General features: G+C 43.5%; 1 protein-coding gene across 4 annotated transcripts in view; it reads right to left on the reverse strand.

Moving 5' to 3' along the window:
• The window catches only part of pds5a (PDS5 cohesin associated factor A), a gene marked incomplete at its 3' end in the record, with an annotated part of 42086 nt that extends 18021 nt beyond the window's left edge, over positions 1 to 24065 (reverse strand). For 2 of the 4 annotated variants that reach the window (XM_079499002.1, XM_079499005.1), the window contains exons 1-13: positions 23928 to 24065; positions 22867 to 23016; positions 8365 to 8568; positions 7154 to 7240; positions 6395 to 6492; positions 5384 to 5510; positions 5191 to 5271; positions 4683 to 4823; positions 3708 to 3823; positions 2505 to 2599; positions 2223 to 2368; positions 1133 to 1284; positions 551 to 664 (exon numbers count right to left, since the gene is read on the reverse strand). In XM_079499002.1, coding sequence (XP_079355128.1) covers positions 551 to 664; positions 1133 to 1284; positions 2223 to 2368; positions 2505 to 2599; positions 3708 to 3823; positions 4683 to 4823; positions 5191 to 5271; positions 5384 to 5510; positions 6395 to 6492; positions 7154 to 7240; positions 8365 to 8568; positions 22867 to 22977 — 1472 coding nt within the window. In that variant the 5' untranslated portion in view covers positions 22978 to 23016; positions 23928 to 24065. Of the gene's footprint in view, positions 1 to 550; positions 665 to 1132; positions 1285 to 2222; positions 2369 to 2504; positions 2600 to 3707; positions 3824 to 4682; positions 4824 to 5190; positions 5272 to 5383; positions 5511 to 6394; positions 6493 to 7153; positions 7241 to 8364; positions 8569 to 22866; positions 23017 to 23204; positions 23599 to 23889 lie in introns of those variants that run through there. The other 2 variants (XM_079499003.1, XM_079499004.1) reach the window with 2 other exon arrangements.
• Positions 24066 to 24734: the final 669 nt, after the last annotated feature.

Genomic DNA, 24734 nt, shown 5'->3' on the forward strand with positions numbered 1-24734 from the left:
GGAGGAGAAACTTCACCGTATTTATTTCCGTCACCAGTCTTGTTAAGCAAATGTGTAACCCAATAGGGACAGTGTGTCTTTAGTGCAAACATGTAGGTCAGTGTTACTTGACAGGGTTCTGTGATGCCTGTGTTTGTGTGGAATGTGGATGCATGCGTGTACAGGTGCACTGACATGACCGTCTGTGTGGATGCATGTGTACAGGTGCACTGACATGACAGTCTGTGTGGATGCATGAGTGTACAGGTGCACTGACTTGACAGTCTGTGTGGATGCATGCGTGTACAGGTGCACTGACTTGACAGTCTGTGTGGATGCATGAGTGTACAGGTGCACTGACTTGACAGTCTGTGTGGATGCATGCGTGTACAGGTGCACTGACTTGACAGTCTGTGTGGATGCATTAGTGTACAGGTGCACTGACATGACAGTCTGTGTGGATGCATGAGTGTACAGGTGCACTGACATGACAGTCTGTGTGGATGCATTAGTGTACAGGTGCACTGACTCGACAGTCTGTGTGGATGCATGAGTGTACAGGTGCACTGACTTGACGGCATTTGTGTCCAGACAGGCGTACAGGTAGTAGAGACATTTCATCTTCTCCCCTGTGTCCAGACTGTGAGGTACCATGTACTGGGCAAAGATCTTCTCCACCAATAGCCTGTGAGATAGACAAGATAGAGATAATACAGATGATATACTCCCCAAGATATTATATACTCCCCTAGATATTGTGCTGTTCCAGGTTTCATTCTGCCTAGTCCATTTTTAGATCTCTTGCATGGAAGGTGCGTGGAAAAGTGGACGTTTTTGCACTATTGTAAAGGCCATGGGGTCACCAGAGTGAACAGCAAATCCCATGACTAAAAGCTAGACAGTTTTAAACTAAATCTTGAGACCAAAGGGTTGGGCGGACAGACATTACCATCCTTAGAACGCCACCGCTACCAGGCAAAAACTAAACGCAGGAAACATTAGTAAGCATTTGATGCCAGCTGTTTGTATTACACATTTATTCCCACCCGTCTTTTATAGTTTCTGGCCAGGACATTGATTCTAACAGTCACTATGTGTATTACTATTAGCCATGCAATGCGGGTGTCTTCATCCATGTTATGTGTATGCTCACTTGTCGTCAATGCTGTTCTGGTAGTAGATGTGTAGCAGCTTGTCTTTGATCCAGCTGATCTTCGCTGCTTGCTCCTTGCCGGCCTCGTGGTGCAGGCAGTATTTCTTAAAAAGCTGGGCCAGGCCCATCATGGCCTCCTTACGCACACGCCACTGTGTGGGGGGAGGGACGCGAGAAGGAGAGAAATGGAAGGCAAGAGAGGAGAGGGCGGTTTAGCGAGAAGACAAATAATGTACTTTTCAATATTAAAACATTGACTGCCCACGTTCGTTGGAAAATAATCCATTCATGTTGCCCCGCTAGTTGAGCCTTTTTCAAGGGAAAAATACCCCGGGGGCCTATACTGTACCTGTACTAGAATAACATTATGCTTATAAATAAATACGTTTGAAAAGGGGGCTATTGGAAGGGCCTTGGCTAAAGCAGCCAAAAATACTAAGTGGGCAAATGCGCATTATCTAGTTATAAATACATGTACAGTATACCCTGCTCCATATGTACAGTCACATTGTGTGTTTACGTATATGAATAATACATGTTATGCATGAGTGTAGTTTGTACACATGTGCAGCAGTGTCTGGAAGCCTGCCATCTTCCTTGCCCAAAAGGGGATTGATTAAGTAGTACATGTTTGGCTTCCTGTGCTAGAGTCAGAACGCACAGAGTAGGCGCACAGTCTCATACCCTATCCTTACTATTTCACTTGTCTAAGTCAGGGGTTCTCAACGTTTTTGGCAATGTCTCGGGACCCCCGCCCCGCCCCCTCCCGACCCCCAATATAAATTGACTGCTACAATAACCTTAAACCATTTTGGGCAGGAACCCCTTTTGGTGTTTTAAGCATTGTTATAATTTAGCTATTGAAAAATAGCAGATCTACAAGCTCATAGCGCGCCACCGAGTGGCGCGCTACGAGCTTGTAGGTCTGCTATTTTTGAAAAATCGTGAAAATAAAAAAATATTTTTTTTTGAAAATAATTTGGGGACCCCCTAAAATATTTTGGCGACCCCCCCGAGGGGTCGCGACCCACGGGTTGAGAACCCCTGGTCTAAGTGGTAGATGTTTGTTTTCCCATGCGGGAGATCTCACCCTTTTGTCCAAGGTCCTCTCCCGCACAAAGCCCAGCAGCTGGTCATTAACCAAGTTGAGGTCCTTCTTCCCAGCGTTGATGATGGTGACAATGACATCATGGCGGATGGCCTCTTCTGGGTCATGGGAACGCACCTTCAGGAATTCTGATACATTGAAGCACAGAGAGAGGGCCAGGGTTGGGTTTTTGTGCTGTTGTACATTATATGACAGGGATGTAGAACACAGCTATACATGAGAAAAAGATGCACATTATGAACACACAGAATCACACAGACACACCTGTGAGGTCTTTGGCCAGGTCTGGGTGGTTCATGAGGCAGTGGCTGGCAAACTTGACACACTCCAGCCTGACTGGGACGTGGATGTCATTAAACCTGGTGTGGAAGGACGAAAGAACGTTGAGTTCACAAAACGATAAATGAGTTCACACAAGTCAACGACTGGTTAAGTAAATACAGATGTGGGTGCGTGCTGCTAGGTTTGCCCTGTTACATTACACCCGATTTATAAGTCGTTGCAAATCATGTTGCAAATCATCTCACGCACAGACAATAACCGATCTAAGAGCATCTAGATCTGCTTAGGCCTGTCACAATTATTAATTATATAATTGCCTAATCACAATTATTTGAGATAATTATTTTTGAGTGGTGTAAACCACTCCTACAACTGGCTTTTTGAGTGGTGTAAACCACTCCTACAACTGGCTTTTGTGTGCATAAAAAAATGACCATGGTTGCTATGTTCAAAATAATTTCTGACGTAATTAAATCACACCCGGGTGAACTGGATGACCGTAGCAACCGTGGTCATTTTCTCTGCACAAAAAAAGCCAGTTGTGAAATCACATCCGGGTGTGATTTCATTACGTCAGATCAGAGCTGATCAGGCTACATAATACCTTACCTTATTTCATTACGTCAGACATTACGTCAGACCACAGCTGATCATGCTATATAAAACCTTACACCACTCAGTTCACACGGGTGTGATTTTTTCATAATCGTCAATAGTTTTGTCCATACATTTTCAAACATTTTTCAAAAATAGCAGATCTACAAGCTTACAAAACTTGCGTGTTTGTAAGCTTGTAAATCAGCCATTTCCACAATTTTGTAAATGTTTTGGAAAGAAAAAATGTACATTCATAAATTTGGGTTAGGGTCATATCTGCCCTGTGCAATTTGTGATTACGAAGCCTAAAAGGCAAACAGAAATACAAATTGTAACGTTCCAATGTTCAATGCAAAAAACACAAATCGTTAATCGCAATTTTTTGTGGGGCAATGAATTGGCAACTTAATTGTGTAATCGTGACCGGGCTCACAACTAGGCGTGTGTGTGTGTGTGTGTGTGTGTGTGTGTGTGTGTGTGTGTGTGTGTGTGTGTGTGTGTGTGTGTGTGTGTGTGTGTGTGTGTGTGTGTGTGTGTGTGTGTGTGTGTGTGTGTGTGTGTGCGCGCGCGCGTCTGTGTCTAACTTACCGTCCTAGGAAGCACTGCCACAGAGGTCTGTTCTGTGTAGCCAACTCGGAGTCTTTGGCCCCAAACAATTTAGCTAGTAACCGTACCACAGCTAGCCGCTCCTCACCATCATTACTCTGAAACACAAGGGTATCATTATAAGTTCCTTACCGCTAAGGAAAGCTAAATGCATGTGACTTATTTCAATATTCTACTATTGTCAGAAGGCTTGGGCGATGTCCAAAGTATTACAGAATACCAGGTTATTTAGAAGGGTACAGGCATAAGTTCCGACACACTAACAGTCCGACAGTCATTAGTCCGACACCCTACCCTAACCGCAAGCACGACGCAACGCATGTCGGGAGCAACAGGTGATTTGCGCATGCCGGACATTGGTGTGTCGGATAAGCGTGTACCCCATTTAGAAATACCAAAGATATATTTTCCAATACTATCAAAAATACAGACATGTAATCATGAAAATATTGCCATCTTGATCAAAATCATTCTAATAGCTACTTGTTTTTTTATTAATTTGCAAGTCTGTCTCTACCACCCGCACATCAAAGTGTCATTGGCTCTTCCAGCAAGGTATGCTGAATCTATGAAAGAAGGATGCTTATTTCCTTTCTATATTCATTAATCCAGGGGCCATAGTATTTAAACCCAGCAAGACTCGTCCAAGTTGGCCAATTGCATATTAGACACAGCATTGTAGTCTCTAGACAATGTCATGCATGCTACAATGACTTTAGCACACCAGCAGCACAGATTTTACATTTTAGTTTTGTTTTTAGTTTTGTTTCATTTGGTTTTATTTTAGTTTTTAAATACAAATACAGTCATATTATACCATGTACCTGGTCAAATGTCAGGAAGGTATGACCGCCCAAGCCTAAGTGACAGCATGCTTAGCCTATTTGAAAAGAAATGAGTTCTTTACAACGGATAAACGGGTTTAAATCTTTGGGGGTAATAGTGTTTCTTTTCAACCTTGAGTTTGAACTCTAGCTGAGGCATGACGGAGGTGAGAAGGAGAGGGTCGATAGCAAACAGCTCCTGGATCAAGTCGAAGACGTGCTCCGAGAGGTCGCTGACCGATGACTTGCCCATCACCAGCACCTGGTTGAAGAACTGAGGCACAACAGAATGTTCCAGACAGGGCAGTAGGGTAGCACAAAAAGTAATCACAATCACGATTCATACAGCTATGCGACCTCATTTCGAAATGATGATGATTCCATTAACGTGAAGCTGCATTCACGTTGTTTACTTGATTGCTTATGAACCCAGAAAAATTGTGATTCGCATTTTAGCAAAAAATGTGCAGCAGCAGCACTACAGGAGAGTGAGGAAATACATCGTGAGAGAGAGACGAGAGGTGGAAAGAAAAACAGACTGAAGGCTTGAAAAACTAATTTAGAGAACTGTTGACAATGAATAAAACAAATGAGGACACCAAGCGAGGAGAGGGAAGAGAAGAACAGGAGCTGGTACTCACATTGGCAATGCATGCCTCGATGGTCTGGACTGTCCTCTTCAGCAGAGTTTTAGCCAAATCGTAGGCCTGTTTGTTTAGATTCTGTGTCACAGAAAATGTAACAATTAGTATTGCTGGCCTTGCTGCACGTGTTCCACTAAAAGCCTCTAAATTAGGAACAGTGGTGTGAATATACAACCGTGTAATATAGCACCTTGTGTGCAGGTATAAGGTTGATGAGGATGGTATCCAGGAGCTCCTGTGTGACTCCGTCTCCCTCCATAATGATGGAACTCATCAGGTCCATCATGTGCATCTGAACCTTCTGGTTGTGGCTATTACTGTGGAGGGAGAGAGAAACGTATCAGATTTACAGCACTCTGGTTTGTAATAGTTGTATCGGTGCAACAGATGTGCGTCTATATTTTGAGCAAACAGATTGGGCATTAGTAAACGGCCCAATCTGGGGTTGTCTTTGGAGAATTCAGTTTCTCTCACCACACTCATTCCAATCCTTATCTTATCTTGATCATCGTTTCTTCCTAGCACAGTCAAAGGGGAATACATGCCTCGCTTCTTCTGGTGCTTTGCATTTTCCAGACGAGTGGGGCAATGTTAATATGCGCATCACGTGCATTGCTGACGCTGGTAAACAGTTATGGTAATAACCAGCACCCTGGAAATCTGACAGGTACTTTGTGTGCACACCGCCAGAACATAACATTCTTTGGGGTCATAATAAATGTCACCACAGTCGGTTTGCATAAAATTGAAAACCGTGAAACTGTCTTTTAAATGCCCTACGAAATATTTGAAATAGTGATGGGAGTTTAAAGCCCAACGGTTGCAAGGAGTTGCATGGCGAGTTGGCGACCCTTGGGTGTGGTTTGGGCCATTGAATTGAAGCAGTTTAATGACTTGGGTCGACATGCGCCACCATGCACCGACGTGCAACAGGACACATCACACCGCTGGGACGAACGCTAAAACCGTCTCGACCCTTTGGTGTGGTTTGGGCTTAATACGAGAGTCATAAAAACAAACATTACATTTTAATACATTCTTCTCAAATAAAGTTATTTTCTTTATATAAAAAGGTCACTGTTCAGAAACTAGGGTAGGTTAGGACAAATATCGCAATTGCTACAGAATTTAAACTCAAATGAAGGGACTGTAGAAAAAGGTACAGTCAAATCAGACAGTGGGTAAGTGTTGAGGGCCTTGCCTGATGACGGAGAATAGAGTTTTGAAGAGCTGGATGAAGATCTCGTTACAGTCCTCCAGTTCAAAGCAGATGTTGTAGGACTTCACCCATGCTAGGTTCTACAGCGACAAACAACAACAATGTATTAAACTTGTCAGCTCTCACTCATCCTCCCCTAGATCTCACACACACACACACACACACACACACACACACACACACACACACACACACACACACACACACACACACACACACACACACACACACACACACACACACACACACACACACACACACACACACACACACACACACACACACCACACACACACACACACACACACACACACACACACACACCACCACCCCCCCCCCCCCCCCCCCCCCCCCCCCTCAGATGGAGAAGAGTGTCTCATCAGATAGTAACAATCCCATATCTTACAATCACACTGTACAACTCCCTGTAGGCTCGGTCCCAGTCTTACTCATCTGCGAAGACAAAAGCCTGGCCACGATCTAAGGCAGACAGTGTATAGCCGAAGTGTCGGGCAGGGAACATCCGTCAGATGTATTTCACCCGGATACGATATTTTTCGACCAATCACAACAGTTGTTTCATTCACGGAGAATGTAAACAGATTTGTAAGGCATCAACGTCATTTCCTTGAGCGGTACTTCCGCCAAAGTCCTGCTACTTCCGCCAATACACTCTACAGCGTAGGTCTTGCCCAGCGTGCCTTCCCTGTAACTCTAGTTAGCCCCTACTGAGTTCCTCACCTCCAGCAGGTAGAAGTATCTGTTAAACTGCGGGCTCTTGGTGTCTTCTAGTCCCTTTAGCTGTCTGGTGATGAACAGAAAGATATCCTGGAGGCAATTAACACAGAACAAAGGTGTGTAGTTAAGAAACAATGGATGTGAATGTAAAAAGAAATAAAATAAAAAAATAAATATGATTAAAAGAAGCTGCAGAGCACAACCTTATATATATATATATATATATATATATATATATGAACCTTTATTGAGAAAGGATATCCCCTTGAGATGTCACATCTCGTTTTCGAGGGGGTCCAACAACATACAGCAAATACAGAGCAATACAATAGACAGAAACGTTACAACAAATACATCCATGCATACATTACAAAACAAAACAGAAAGCTCTCCCAAGCTGGCCGCTCCCACCCCAACTAATCACCCCGAAAATAAGGCACTTAATGCATCATGGTACTCATATAGTGGACATAGATCAAGAATCAGAAATCCAAAAAAAAAAATCAGAGATGCCTCACTATGGTGTCAGTGTTGCGCTCCAGCAAATAAATACATGCCCCATTGACCCAGTTTGATGTTTTCCTACACCGCAGGGTGAATATGCTTTCAAATGTCCAAAACAGCACCCATCATTTCAACTGCATATTCATGCACATGTACTGTATTTCACGTACTAAAAAAAACAAAAGGAAAGGGATTATTTTAGCGCTTCAACACAAATACTAATACTTTCAACAACAGAGAGGGTGGTTTGGTAATAATGAGCGGGACAGAACATCTATGTGCATAGCAGCGGGAAGTTGTATTGACCAGAGGGTGTGGGGTGTGGAGCTCCCTGTGTGCTGGATAAATAAATAAAATGGGCATCCTTATGTGAACGAAATGTATTTCTAAAATAGGCCCATTTTCTTTTATTCCCCTACCCCAGTCACATTATTATTTAGATGAAGGTTAGGAGTTATTGTATGAGTACAGAGCATGGTTATAATAAATGTCTGTAAATGGTAAATGGTGCATTTATATAGCGCCTTGGCTTTACATAGATTGTGCATTACATTCACCCATTCACACACCGATGGCGGAGGAAACCATGCAAGGCACCAACCTGCACATCGGGAGCAATTAGGGGTTCAGCGTCTTGCTCAAGGACACTCCAACACTAACTCTGACTAACTAACTCTTTGCACACAACTCACAACTCTGTCCTTCCATACCTTGAGTTTGTCATGGGACGTGTAGGGTGCCTCCGGGGCATAGATCCTGAAGATGTCTGCCAGGCAGCAGGCCACCAGTAAGCGCACGTCCTTGTTGGGGTTCCTGAGGAAGAACTCTGAAGCCAAGTGCAGCGCCAGGCCTAGGTACTGCTGCTTCTCCTCCTCAGAGTCCTGGTCCATGTCCATGTAGGTCTTCACCACCATCTGATGGAGGTGAACGGAGAGGAAGAGGGGTAAGCTGGGAATGTATTTATGTGCATTAGTTGATTGGTGTTAGAATGCAGAACTATTGGCATTCACCTTATCATTGGTGAACAACATGACGGCATCCTGTTACTGCATGTTTCACACGATTGATTATTCAGCAGTTCCCTAACGTTTTTGGCCGTGCACCCCCTGTTACGTCCTGACCTAGCTGCCGCACCCCCCTCCCAGTCTCACTTTATTTACAACAAAGGGAGAGTCAACCAGGTGCTTGATGGAGGTGCAATAAAAGTAAAAAATAAAGTCGACTGGTGCTACAAAGATCAGTGGGACTGGAATACTAGAAAAAAAGGCGGCGAACCGAGCACTTAAAATGGTTTAAAAATGAGGACAATTTTTAAACCATTGTACCAAAGCTGTCATGGCTCTGACTCTGAGGAATGTCACTGCAAAACTCATATAGTTCGAAACACATTTCGAACTATAAGGCTGAGTGTCAGGCTACTGGTGAGCTGCAGATCAGCCATTTTCAATGAACAGAGTTAACGTGGAGATTAACAATCAATAAAAAAAACACACCGGATCTAGAGGTAGGCCTATATATTGTTAATAAGTGTTTTTGAATCATAGCCTACCATGTGTTATCATATACAAATGGGCAATCAACAGCGCTCAACTAGAACAAGTATTGACGCTTTTCTGTTTTGTACTAGTCTGTGGATGTGAATCAGCAGTTTGAGCACCCACCAGCAGATGTAAAATAAACATGGGGCATGAAAGATTTCTGCAGATGTTTTCACTAAGCAATTACATGTAGGCCTATAATAGTTTGTTCCTTCAATAAGGTATGCTACTGCGCTGTGCATCAGTTGTAGCCTTGAAAGTGGGGCAGTAGCTGTCAAAATCATCTTTCCATTCTGTGTGCGAGTGTATTTATAATATCCCCGATTTTGCGGAGATAAAGCTCTCTTCCCAATAGCTTGTACTTGTACGTATGTTGAGCGCAAGTCTCGTCTTTCCATTCGTTTTCCGTTCAATCTTTAGTTGGCAAATGAGTAATTTTCATGAATTGTCATTCACACCGTTCAGCTATGGTTCAGTTTGCCCCACAACACGACGAGGGGACAGAGATCAGAGAGAGGGCGCCCTCTATGACGAGACGTTGCTGGAAAGTGGAAACTATACTCCCCATGGCCAGAAGGGGTGCCTGATGGAGGGGAAAGGTACTGGTTACTTGGAATAACGTGTTCCTTCCACGTGCTACGTCCAACCGGAGGTGAAAAGAAGCGGCTTGGACTCCTTATGCATTGAAGGAAGCATGAGGTCAGTCCGTTGCTCTCCCCAGGTTGGCAGAGGGAATGTAGCGCTCAGGATTAGATAAGACAATTGACAAAAAACTGGGTTAGAAAATCGTGGGATAAATAGAAAAATAAAATAAAATCAAGGCACTCTCCCTTGTGACAAAAAAAAAGCTTTCATTAATTTGGCTAGCACAGCACAAGCACATACAATACAAGACAACTAATCGATATCATTGGTTATAAAAAAAAAAACCTTTTATAGTGCTGCAACAGGTAAAAAAAAAACAATACCTGTTGCAGCACTTCCAAGTCTCCCTTTTACAATCAATCTTTAACCTGTCCTAAAACACTGAGCTGTGCAATGGTAAACATATCTGCTCTCAAACAAGTTCACAGCCATACACAAATCGTATGACATGCTAGGCAGTGCACTAGGACCCAACAATCAGTCCTGTAGCTGTGTGTGTGTTGGGACAAGGAGGGGGGGTTGCCAGGCTCAGTGGAGCTTCCTCAACAGTCATTCAGTAGAGTGGGGGATGGGCACACTGCTCCCGACAAGCAGTAGAGTCAGTGCTGTAACTCACTCCTCCGCACACAGTACAGGCTCTCTCACTCTCAACTGAAAACAGCCAAACTCCCAACCGATGAAGGCGACTTGCACAGAGACATGTCTGTGGGCCTTGTGGTTAACAGTGTGTGTGTGTGCGTGCACGCGTGCATGCCCTCATTACAGCACTGTTCTCTCTGTACAAACTTTGAGATCAGTTACAGAGTTCTGCGGGATTCTTTTTCTGCACATGCAAACTGATCCCATTGTTTTTCCAATGGCGTCTGCAAACCAAGAACATATTATTCCAGGCCGTTTTACAAAACTTATAAATAAGGGAATTACGTAAATAAGCAATGACAGTTCATGCAACTAGGGTTCTCACAATTATTACATATTCGTCTAATCACAATTATTTGAGATAATTGCAATTATTTTGTTATAATTGTCTTTGTCATGGTCGTTTCCGTGTTGAAAGATGTTCATACATTGACAAAAGCAGTAATAGCAGATCTACAAGCTTACGTGTCACGCTATTTTTACCTTTTAAGTATAACATTTATAAAAATGCCAGTAATGTCAGTTACTTGTCATATCTGCCCTGTGCACCTTTTCATTACGAAGCCTAAAAGGCAATCATATTAAACGTTCCAATTTCCAATGAGAAAAACACAACTAAAACGTTTTTCGCATTTATTTGTGTGGCAATTAATCGTCAACTTAAATGTGAAATCGTGACAGCCCTACATGCAACCAGCACTGAAGACTAGCTGATGTACTGTACGTCTCCCACATTTATTTTAATACAGTAGCAGCTCTAGCAAAAATTAACTGATTTACAGTTCACAATGTGCATGGAATTGTGATATGTGAGCTTGTAGGTCATCAACGCGGCAAACATTTTTGCGACACATCATCGTACAACAAAGTAACAAAAGTATAACATAGGGATTAAGTTGTTATAACATACGAATAGATTGCGGCCGAGCTACAACAGGCGCACGGCACGCACGCACGCACGTGCAACGTCATGAAAAGATCTATTCACATTGTTTCATATATAAAACATTCAAAACATGAATCTGGATTATATATATAATTAATCAAAGAAGTAATCAATAGAATTCGTAGCCCTATTACTTTCCTGCAACAATATGCATGATTGTGTATGAATGTTTTGACTCCAGCATCTTCTCCCTGACTAGCTCTGGTAGTGCAGAATAATAGTCAGTGATGATGGAACTGTTCAGCTGAGTAAATCTGGTCTGAACTTTAAGCACACATTTCTACTTAATACATGGTGTGTGACGCGTGATCAAACTGTGCACCTGCCCCTTATGCCTGTGTACTGTTGCCATGTTTCAGTTCAAAGACCATTACCAGAATGATAATGGTCTTTGGAGTTGGGTGGAAGAAATAATCTACCCTTTAAAAAATTGTCGACTCAACAGACTCTCACACGTATTCTTTCTTTCGGCTCTTTCAGCTGCAACTGGAGCTTCGATCAACCGAGTCTGACAGATATCAAGTTTAATCGAATCAAAAAGGGCCTTTGTGTTTGCGCATATTAAATCCAGTCTAAGCCGCCTTAAGTCGGTTTTAGCCCCTCTGACAGGGGTTTGAGTGACAAGATTTGCCAATGAATGCAAACGAATATAGCCAATACAGAACCAACTTGACACCACACAGTACAGAGGCAGAATAATCATGCTGGATATGAAAATAAAGTGTTTGGCGAGTTAATCTGGAAATTCTACTTAATTTAACATCAAATAATTGATAGAGTTTGTATGGGTTGATCTTTTTTCTCTCCCTTCGCCTCTCATGCAGAGTGTCACACGAATGTGGTGGTGGCATGGCCACAGACAATTGTTCACTTTTTATACTTCCTGACTGATTCTTATCTAGTCGTGTTCCGCTAGAGTCCTTGACTCGTAGCATGAGGCGGTACCTGTGGGTGCCTCGATCCAGGATGGCACATCCATATACATGCGGTTATAAGTAATGCAAGATGGTTTGCCGACCGTGTCTGACAGCAGTCTCAAGAGCATGGAGGGGATACCAGAGGACCAGCCTTTACACAAGTAGAGGCACAACCCTTCAGCAGGACCGGTATCTGCTTCTTTGTGCAGGAGGAGGAGGAACAGGGTGTAAACCAGACCCCTTCCAAACAACCTCCAGCAACTACTACTGGCTACTGGTGCATGATGATTTCTGACCAATATTCTGTCAGAAAGACACTCCATGAGGTGGCATAAGCGCCCAACGACTCCTCTAGTGGGACGTGTGCCAACAGCGCAGCACTGTGCAGCTCGATTGGCATTCATCAGAGAACACCAGAATTGAAAGGTCCACCATTCGCACCCGCCGGCCGGTTCTCTTCAGAGATGAGAGCAGGTTCACACTGAGCACATCTGAGATACATGAAATAGTCTGGAGACGCAGTGGTGAACATTAAGCTGCATTGCTGCTAGGGGTGCTCTGGTCAGGTTCACATCTGAGATACATGAAATAGTCTGGAGACGCAGTGGTGAACATTAAGCTGCATTGCTGCTAGGGGTGCTCTGGTCAGGTTTCTGTAGTGAACATTAAGCTGCATTGCTGCTAGGGGTGCTCTGGTCAGGTTTCTGTAGTGAACATTAAGCTGCATTGCTGCTAGGGGTGCTCTGGTCAGGTTTCTGTAGTGAACATTAAGCTGCATTGCTGCTAGGGGTGCTCTGGTCAGGTTTTTTGGGACCAATCCTGATCACAGATTGTTTTCCTCACAATCGGCCGATACCGATCTTATGCGTAAGGGGAAAGATTGAATATCTCCAAAATGATTATGTCAAAACCCACGTCAAAACTGTTCCCGTGTATGTGGGGAGAAAAGGGAAAATGTTTAGGCCCGTCATAAAGATGCAAAGTGATATTATACTATATATATATATATATATATATATATATATGATTGACTTTTATACCACAAATGTTATAAAAGATCTGTTTCTCCATATCAGGTAAATTGACGATCACTGATCGGGTAATTTGGAGTGAAAATCGTCCGATTTCGATCGGAGCAGCGTGTAAACATAATTACATATGTATACATACAGCAACGGACTTAATGCCAAGCTGCCTCTGATTGGCCTACCGAAGGTCCCCTTCTGTGATGCACATGAACTGCTTCGCCTCTAGTCATGTGTCACATTCGCGAGCATTGCCAGCTTTGTGTGTAAATGGAGATGCCCCGCGACTTTCCCTACTTGCGGGACTCTGGGGGACGAGGATTTACTATTCTCTCCATATCGGGTTGCAACTCGAACGGGGCTGAGTTTGCTCAAGCTAATTTCACAACGTTTGACACAGCAATTTGCGCGCGGTGGCGTATCTCAAGTTAGCTTGAGACGGCGCCCCTCCGTCGCGGATAAACTATATAATACTTTATAGGCCAAAAAAAACTAGTCCACGCTCCGCGGTTGTTGGAAGAATAGTGACGGCAGCGAGATTCGAACCCGGGAGGTGTGGATTGGGAGTCTAATGACTAACAATGCATGCTACCGAGCTGGCTGCCAGTTTGATAATGTGGGTGCCCAATGGCCATTACTTCCTACTACTAGTGGGAGGGGGGCCAAACAGAGGCAGACAGGGGCGGGTCTTTGCCCAAGATAGTTGCCGTGTGTAAACATGCATCAGAGCATCTCCAATTGCTGCCTGTACATGATCATCCAGTATCTGGGGAGGCATAGGCTACCCTTGGAGGGTTGCACAGATCTCCTTGACATAGCCAATGTTATGGTACTCTGACTGCTGTTAGGTACTGGGAAGCACGTACGCTAGTGCAGTGGGCCCTGGCCCCGACGCTAGTGCCTTGTCCTGATGCAGGTGGCCTCTTGTGGCCAGTGTGTACCAAGGGGCCAGTGAGGCTATTCAACATTGAAGGTCTGGGTCCTAGTGGTAGGAGGAGGGACTACAGGCGGACCCGTGGATTCATGACCGGGAAACCCCGTGCAGCTGGGCTTTAACATTGAGCGCTCGGTTGCATACGTCACTCCGGACCTCAAAGTTGAGGTCCGGAGGAGGGACTTCCGGCAGTCTTCCGGGTGCTTCAAAACGCCACTGAGCAACTTCCACTGACATGAATAGCTGGGGGGGCGGAGCTTCGCGCCAGTTCAGTCTCTATCCTTTTATATACTCTATGGTGTGTACTGTAGACAGTTCCTGGATGACAAAGACATTGATGCCATTGACTGACCCTCTCTTTCTCCCCTGACCTAAATCCAAGAGCACCTACAGGACGTTATGCAGAAACACATCTGATGCCACCAAGTACCACAGATTGTCCAGGAACTCAGTTGCCCTGATCCATGTCTTGGAGGAATCCCTCAGGAATCCCCCAGCCCAGCAGATGTTGGGAGTGCGTACATTGTCATACACAATACACAGAGTCACATTTTGAGTTGTCGTGGTGAAATTCACATGAGATGGATCGACTGTGATTCAAGGTTTTTGCTTGAAATGAAAGCTTTTACTGTAAGCATTACTTGTATCAGGTAAAAATGTGTCAAAGATTGAGGAGACATTGAGTATGGAATGAGAATGTCAGTGAATGGATGGCAAAGACCAAATTGCGACTTGGCAAAACAGGGAGGGACCTTGAGAAGGCAAACTGGATTACATAAATGTTGCCTGTAACAGGGATGACATTGGCTCAAAGTCAACTGTAACATACTTAGGTAACAAAAAGGAAATCACGCTCTTTCTGGGAAAGCCATTGCAACCAAGGACCAACGTGCAAATAAGCTTAAAATCTGCTGGACCGGTGCCATTTTGTCCAGCTTGAGTTTATATTACTAAGCAATTAATTACAACAACAATTCAAAACAGTCTGAGCTGTCTTAACAGAGTTCCATGGCTGCCAGTTCCCACCTATGTGTGCGAGTCCAGACCGTACTGAATAACTGCTAGCTTACATAACGTCTTGAGACTAAAATCTTAAGACCGGGACTCAAGTTTAAGATGTACAGATCAGAGGGCATGGTGTCTCCACGTTTGTATCCTCCAAAAGAGGAAGACACGATCTCCCACAATGCAACAGCACATGCTATGCATTCGACCCGGTCCTTTCCCCTTGGGCTCAACCTCCTTCCGGGTTTCAGTCTTTGGACTGAATCTGAATCTCCAGAAACCATTGAAGGTCTGGGTACCGTTCCAGCCATGGCCACCAAATATGTACAGCTCTCCATTGTAGGAAAATGCAGAGTGATCCTTGCTTCCATCTGGAAGAAGCTGTGCAAAAGGCAGCCAGATGTTCTGTGTCAAACACTCTAATGGTGTTGTAGTACTGTCCAGGCTTGTTAAATCCTGGTCTGTACAGCCTGGTTTATTCCATTCCACTAAAGCTAAGCGAGGCTTAGAATGGGTGGATTTATCGAGCCAGGATCATAAAGCCTGGCTGAATGCAGAGCCTGGCTTTTCCTCTCTAGACCCATTCGGTGGAACACAGATTTACAAATCCTTCTTCTTCGTGGGGTATTATGGCAGTTGGCATCCTTAACACTCCCATCACCCAGGACGAAGTTCTTTGTCCTTTCTATTAGTAACGCCCGACACCCTTTCATGAAACCGGTTAATCGCTGATCCAGGATATATTAAACCAGGATATCTGTTAAATCCCAGTTTAATCTCTAATCCAAGTTTCGTGAAACGGGCCCCTGATGTGTTCTTGATTTGCTTAAATGTTTGGTTATTTCTTGTTTATTACATTTATTATGATATATCTTATTTTTCTATTGTGAATTTTCTTGTTATTATTCCTGTGCAGCACTTTGTGGCTCATGCCTAGAAAGGTGCTATATAAATAAAGTTATTATTAAGGGACCAAGAAGTCACGAAGTGACTTTGGTCTCTTATTGTTTTTGTGTTTATTTTTCTTCTCCTTCTTCTTCCGCCAAAAATAGCAGTTCTGACTGAACCGTGCAGTCGGGAATCTGGTAGAGGTCCATGCCAAACGGTGACTATGCGAAGCCCATGACCATTGGCCAAAGGGTGGCGCTATAGCACTCAATTGAAAATGCAAACTTTGAACGTGCATATCTCATGAACCATTTGACCGTTGGCAATGACACTTTGATACACATATGTGTCTCCTCATGCCGAACAACTTTCGTGTTCTGACTTTTGACCTCTGACCTTTAGATCACCCACCATTTTGAATTATATGAAAAACAGTTCAAATGTATCTCCTCCCAGGATCTTTGATCAAAATGCACAAAAACGTCTACATGTGAACTTTGGACCGATACGGACAATAAATCGTCGTAATTTCTTTTTAAGTGAAAAAAGTTTTTATGATCCAATGAAAATTGCTGGTTTGTGAAGATTCTTCTTCTGCCTCTAATTCATACATGCAGTGTCATATGCTTATGTCACTTTACAGTATAGTAGAGAGTCATGCCAAATAGCACTGAAAGCAGTCTTACTCCAATTGGCCAAAGGGGGGTGCTATAGCAATTTTTTGAAAATGAAACCTTTTAACGGTCATAAATCATGCTTTGTTTGGTCAAAATGCATGGCACTTGTTTCCACATGTTCCTTGACTCATGGGGAACACATCTGTCACTTTGACAAGTAAGCTCCGCCCTCAGATTTTCCGCCATTTTGAGCAGTTTGAAAAATGCTTATACCTGATTTCCTGCCTGGATCTTTGAGAGATTTGCGTCTGAAATCCTCGTTGAAGAGAAGTTTGTACTTGAAAACATGAACATCGAACATATTGTAGTAATGGACAATGATCGCTTAAACCAGGACACACTGAATGATTTTGCTGTTTACAATGGAATAACTGATTGTCTCTGTGTAGCTCAGTAGAGCTCTTGCCTTAGACCGCAAGGTCGTGGGTTCAAATCTGGGTACCGACAACTCAGCCCATGATTCTTATCTGTGCATATTGTTCTTATTGCGTATCGTCTTCTTTCTTGGTCCCGCCTTATCGCTGCTTGCAGCTATATTTATTATTATTATATGACCAGTACAGAATTCATTCCATATGTTGATCTGACCCCCCCCCCCCCCCCCCCCCATGCCAAAGCGCCAGTGCTCGCCCAGCAGTCTGCCGTCAGCCAGGTGGAGGCGTGCACGCTTCTCGCCCTCAGGGGGTCTTACTGGTATTTGTCCTCAATCTGTGGTTATATCATAGTCTCGAAATATATGCTTCACTACCACTGTCTGTCTGTCTGTCTGTCTAGTATATATGACTGCTTGTCTGGGGTCAGACAGCCTCTGGGTTAAACACTGCCAAGGGCACACTGACCCATGTCACTTTAAAGCTTTTCTATGCACTCAAAGATGTTTATACTTGATATTTATAACCCAGGAGTAACAACCTTGCACACAGTGCCTTCAAGCTCCTTAAGCACTAGGACAACGGTCAAAGTCAAACTGGGTTTTTTTCCCATCGTTTAATTGTCGTACAGTATGTTGTTTACCATCATTCATTTTGTTACAATGTCTGAGGAACCAGAACAAAATCAAGGAAACCTTGGCCATGAAACAAATTAATTGCTGTCACCGTGCATATCTCTAACCCTGGACACAGCAAAGGTATCTATACTAGAGGTTCAGAGTAGATAGATAGCCCTCACACCTACGCCGCACCGCCAAGCCGACCAATATGTCCGAGTCATCATAGTGTCGGCCTGTCGGGGTCTTTGTCAGAGTACCTGTTGATCCTGTCTGTTTCCCTTTGGTGCCCATATATGGAGATGTCCGTTTCTGTCCGTCTACCTGTGTCACCCATTCTCAGGTCTACCTGTGTCAACTGTCAACCCATGCACATGTGCCAGTCACAGTGTGTGTGTGTGTGTGTGTGTGTGTGTGTGTGTGTGTGTGTGTGTGTGTGTGTGTGTAAAGAAAAGTGTATAAAATAGTCATTCATTATCGTAATCGACGCAAGTTTGAAATAATCGTGATATTGATTCGACTACATATGTCCAAGCCCTAATATAAGATTTACTTTATTTTACAAAATGTAATAAAAATATTTATGGCAGGTTCAAAATTTAAGGAGTAGGATTGCTCCATAACTCAGTATGGCCTTGTTACGAAGTAAAAGAATGTACGCAATGCCTCGATGAATCAAGCAGGGGTTGACACTAAGGTCTCAGGGCACTTGCCCTACATGTTCTACTTGCCCAAAGGTCATGCCCACTTGCCCAAAAAGTAAATCGTCCATTATAAAATGACAGGCAAAATTTGAATTACCTTTTAATTTAACACTTAATATCATACCTCAATTTGTATGCCAAATACCTACATACTAGCAACAGTGAAAACAGCATATTATAGGTATTAGGTAATATGCCTACCGGCATGTGCACTGAAGCCTCTCCAACTGATCCAAAATGCCGCAGCTCGCTTGGTCTTCAACCAGCCAAAATTCTCACATGTCTCCCCCCTGCTCCGCTCCCTGCACTGGCTCCCGGTCGCCGCCCGCACAGAATACAAAACTCTGATGTTGGCATTTAAAGCAACCAAAGGTATGGCTCCCCCATATCTTGCCAGCATGATTGAACCCTACAAACCCTCCCGCGCACTCAGATCAGCCAACGCAGGGAAGCTGGAAGGGTAACAAGACAACTCACCCATTTTCTGTTTTCCTCCCGGAATTTTCCCCAGTGAGGGGTGGGAGAGGCTGGACAGCAGACGGCTGGACTTTGAATTTATCTAACTATAAACTTTCACGGCAGCAGACAGCCTAAGTACAAATATAATTTATGAAAAGCTACTACAGTGAAGTCTGTTCACAGAAGTTGTTGTAGGCTATGTGGGGATTATCTGACGAGGTACCATTTGAGTGGGAAAAATCTTACATATACTAAATAATACTAAATTGTTTATAGGGTCAATATAAGTAAAATAATATAGCCTTTCCACAGGAGTATCTTTTTATATTTGTCCAAAAAGAATACAAACAGCCAATAGCATATTACAAAGTTATCCCCCTCACTGGGGAAAATTCCGGGAGGAAAAACGGGCAAGCACCGGGGTGAGTTGTCTTGTATTCGCTGGAAGTACCCTCACTAAAAACGCCGGGACAACGCTCCACACGTCCCAAACTCTTCTCCCTTCTGGCCCCAAAACTGTGGAATGCACTTCCCGTTGCAATCAGAACTGCAGCATCACTCCTGATCTTCCGCCGTAGTCTGAAAACCCACCTTTTCAGACTCCATCATGGCCCATAGCACTTACCCTACCCCCCTTAGACAGCACTTCTTAGACTTATATAGCATTTGAAACAGACTTATAGCATGTCATGTAGACAGCACAATAAGTGCATTGTATGTAGTCATAGCACTTCATAGTATATATGTACAGCATAGTATAGCATATATGTATAGTTTATATGTATAGTGTCATTATATAGATATGTTCTAGTTATAGTTTATATGTATAGTGTCATTATATAGATATGTTCTAGTCACGTTCTTAGCTTACGCATGTTTCGCGATAAATGCATTTTACATATGTGATGTATTCCCATGCTTTTTGTTCTTGCTTAATGTAAGTCGCTCTGGATTAAGAGCGTCTGCTAAATGCCTAAATTGTAAATTGCCTAAATTGTAAATTGTATGCATTCTACAGACCAGAAGACTTGTGTTGTGTTTAAAGACAGTTGCCTCCCCTCTCAAACAAGCATTTGCCCCATCGGGCAACCTGAATGCAAACTCTACGTTTTATTGGCCTTCCAGGGGCAGGTGGGCAATCCAGGTGTAAATCAAGCTACCTCAAAGCATGCTAAGGAAACACAACTCACAACCTGGGATATACCCAGGATTTTCTAGAACAGCTTCAGTATGAAACGGAGACGTGGCTTGAGCCTTGATCAAATATGTCCACTGTCCAGAGGCAACACTAACTAGTATAACAGAGGTGAACCTCATAAATGCAACTCTTCTTGATCACAAAAAATATGTTTTGTTTGCAGACCATAAGTAGGTGTATGCTATGAAGTCTTAGAATAAAAATAAATCCTATCAAGTTTATCCGACTAAGCACATCCACACCATCCACCCTATTGCATCACTAGCATACAACAGCACTTGTATCTCGCCACAATGTCACTACAGAGACGACAATGCAAAATTATGATAAAAAAACATTAACAGCATTTTGTCAAAATCATACCATACCACATGATACATTATAATATCCTGTATAATTGTGCAAGTTTCATACTAGTCTACAAATGTTGCATCACCTTTGACTAATGTTAATTATTGTCTCCACCAGGCCGAAGACTCCGTCTGTCCGCGTGTGTGCGTGCGTCCGTCCGTCTGTTAACAGCTAATCTCCGGCACCGTAACCCGGTTGATGCCAAATTTTGCACACACTCCCTGGATGCCAACGATGAACCTCTGCCCCAAATTTTCCAGAACGGCCTGTTATAACGCCACCAGGAGGGCCACTTTTGTAAAACACATTTTTTGATATTACTCCTCGAGATTCTGTCCAAAAATCCCGCAAATCGTTACACAGTATCTCTATAGTCATGTGTTCAAGACGGATCTGTCCGATATTTCATATTCCATCCTAATTGGCTAACATTGGCTTTCAAAGTTGGCATGATTGTGTGTGCGTCTGTCTGTTAACAGCTAATCTCCGGCACCGTTAATACATCAAGGAAGGCAATTATGTTTCTGCACTGTTAAAAGTAATGCTACTTTTGCAATGCAGCTAAATAAAAAATGTGAAAAAGCTCGGGGGAGAAGATTTTTCGTCATTTTCCGTGAAGAATCGTATCGTGAACCTCATATCGTGATACGAATCGTATCGTGAATCGTTACATGCATAGTATGCATGTATGTATGTCGGTGTTGTCCACCGGCCAATAAGGGACCACCATTCTTGATGACATAACTAAGATACGTTTGGTGATCGGCTGGGTATGTATGCATGTATGTATGTATGTATGTAATTAGGTATGCATATGCATGCATGTATGTCGGGGTAAAAATGGTGGTCACATATTGGCCGGTGGACGTAACTAACAGAACCCTCACCCTAAACCTAACCTCCCACGGGGCAGCACACCTAAACCTAACCTTAACCCATGTCTAACCAATGAATAGTCTAAACTAAGTATGCACCCCAACTGAATAGTTACCCAAATGTCTGTGGGGACTAATATGGGCTGTTTTGGGAAAACATTTTCACTGGGAGCCCTAAGGCAAGTGTTTCAATTTTAATCGTTTAGTCGGGGCGACTGTGGCTCAGGAGGTAGAGCAGGTCGTCCAATGACCCGTGGGTCGGCGGTTAGAATCCCGGCTCCTCCTGTCTACATGTCGAAGTGTCCTTGGGCAAGACACTGAACCCCAAATTGCTCCCGATGTGCTGGTTGGTACCTTGCATGGCTTCCGTCGCCATCGGTGTATGAATGTGTGTGTGAATGGGTGAATGTAATGCACAATCTATGTAAAGCGCCTTGGATAAAGGCGCTATATAAATCCACCATTTAATCCAAAGGAGCATGTAACCATCTCACAATCGCACAAAGCACCTAAAAACAACTAAACCGTTTCATTGGTCGCACCAGTGCACCTTACATTTAGCAGGTCTGTGTGTGTGTAATCTGTGTATGTGTTGGTACACCTAAATTATATTCTGGCACACCTCTGAAAAGGTTCGGCACACCAGTGCAACCAGGGATGCATACGTTGGTTAGACATACAGTCCTATAGTCATTAGTCAGACAAACCAGTGCTGCGGGTTAAATCATCCCTACATCGGGTAAGAAATCACCCGTGGTTCCCGACATGCATGGCCGGTTAAAACGAATCTGTGCTGTGGGTTAAATCACCGGTGGCTTCCTGTGAGGTTAGGGTTAGGTTAGGGTTTGAGGAGACCAGGGTGTCTGACTGTTGGTATGTTGTTGTAGGACAGTTCAAATCTTGTGTTGCTGCCACCACAGACAAACATCTACATAGTGTATTGCACCCCAATATAGTGCAGGCTGTAGTTGTCCCGAAATAATCGTTTTAGGTCATTGGATATTTTGGTACATAAGCCCCATTTCGCTTTTGCAGACCATGGCTCAAACGAAGGGGGGGGGAAACAACCAAAGAAGAACCACTACTCAGAAACACTACTCTTTTTTTTTTGTCTAAGTGTGATGACATTATGCCAAACTTAAACTTAAATACATTTTGGCAAGCACATTCACAGCACAGCTAGGCTACCACTAATCAATATCAATGCTGGATTGGATATGTTAAACAAGTCAGTCCATACCTGGCAAGCTCTAGAGAGCACCTTGATTTGTTATCTTTCTAATTCGTAAAGTTAGGGGGTTTCTCTCTCTATGGTCCAGGTGTTAGGCAATAGGCATCGATCCGAATAGGTTCAATGCACAGCATAGATGCTGTGAGGTTTATGCCATATATTCAAAAGACAGCATGAGATGAATTGCATTACCTTCAACCGTTTGACCACCTCATCGTTGCTGATCTTGTCCGTAATCTCTTTCACCCCTGGCGGATAGGTGATGAGCCCCGGCGCCGGTTTCTGCTGTTGCGGGAACTCCATGCTTGTTGAAGTATAATCCGCACGGTCTTCTACTGGCCTCTATAGGTCACAAAACAAAAGTTCAACACAACCATTCTACCGTACTTATCAAAAAACATATTTAAGCAACAATTCCTTGCCTCCAGCGATCATTTCTGGACCAGAAAATGGGACAGCGAGCACGTTCAAACTGTGATGTCCTGAGCAACGAAATGTTTTTACAAGACAAAACACATAAGACCACCTACACATGAATGTTAGCTCGGATGCTAAAACACAGCCAGCTAAACATCAAGCTCCATAATCAAAGAGTCGCTAGGCGAGGGGACAAGAAAGACTACAATCTTCAGTCAAACGAACCACTCGAATACAACAACGAGTCAGAGTGGTGTGCTTTACAGGTCGAACCGTAGCCACATGCCCACCAGAACATTACGAGTCCATTAGCCAACTAGCTGCACTGCAGGCATCATTCACAGGCAATTTTGCGGGAGGGAGTAGCTGAGGATGCTAGCTAGCTAACGGCTACTAGTCATGTTGTCCATCCATGTTAGCATACTGGTTAGCATGGACTGCTAACACAGGCCGCCAACTATTCAAACATACCCTCATATCAAGCACTACAACAATGAGAGAAAAGTCTCCAAACCCTTTGCTTCAAATAGCTGTATTCGTGGCTAATTTCTGCAATTTCTCATAATCATTACAACTTTATTAATTGAAGAAATGCAATTAAATGTACTTATTTCTATCTTTTTTTCTTTTCTTTTTTTTTTTTACCCCCACCACAACTTCATCAACATTGGTTCTTCCTGTCGCTAGTTTAGCTCCTCTCTCCTCTCTACCAACTTGCCCTCACGGCTGCTTTTATTTTTAAACATCCTAAACGAATTCAATCTATTTCCACACACATACAGTTTGAGCAAAACGTACCCGCAGGCGCTTGCTGCGGATTCCTCTTTAGTATTTACCTCTGAAGTAGGCCGTTTTAATTCATTGGTCTGACACAGGTTGGGTTTCTAGTTTCGGCACAAAGCTTTCTCCCCTCAGTCAGTGCAGTTCCAGTGCTGTTGTGTGTGCGCGTGCGCGCGTGTTTGTGTACGTGAGTGTGTGCGTGCGTGCGTGTGTGTATACTGGGTATATAGCACCCCCTTCGGTCTGCCGATGGCACTGCATATCAATATAGATGTGGCGGGATTCAGAATGATGATCCAAGGCCAGTGTTATTTATCTTCAGTTTAGATTAACTTTAGTGCAGGATGTTTCAAACGTGTTCATGTCACTTTATGTCAAATCACTTAACTTTCATTAAGGGATGATATTGTCCTTTCTTTACATCACATTCTGGTCTAAAATAGAGAAATAGATGAATTGTGGTGACCCATTGTCATGGATAGAATAGAATAGGCTACTCATACATTTTATGTGTAATAATGCAAGTGGTAAAGTGAATTCACATTTCTTATGTACATGTAAAATAGCCTGTACACATGTTTTACAGTAGTAATGTAGTACAGTAATGTAGTAGTAATGTAGTAGTAGTAGTAGTAGTAGTACTTAGTGGTGGTGGTGGTGGTGGTAGTAGACAGTAGTAGTAGACTAGTAGTATTTCTGCGGTGTGACAAACTGGCAATAAATATTGTGTCATATTTAGTCTTTAATTATTTGACGAGGACCTGCTGGGACCCTCTCAACTCAAGGACCCCTGCCCGAGAGGGACCCCTGCCACCCCTGCCCTGGTATACTACAATCTGAAATTGAATGTGAGAACATCTGAC

The sequence above is a fragment of the Electrona antarctica genome (assembly GCF_951216825.1).
Source record: "Electrona antarctica genome assembly, chromosome: 4".
NCBI classification, from domain to species: Eukaryota; Metazoa; Chordata; class Actinopteri; order Myctophiformes; family Myctophidae; genus Electrona; species Electrona antarctica.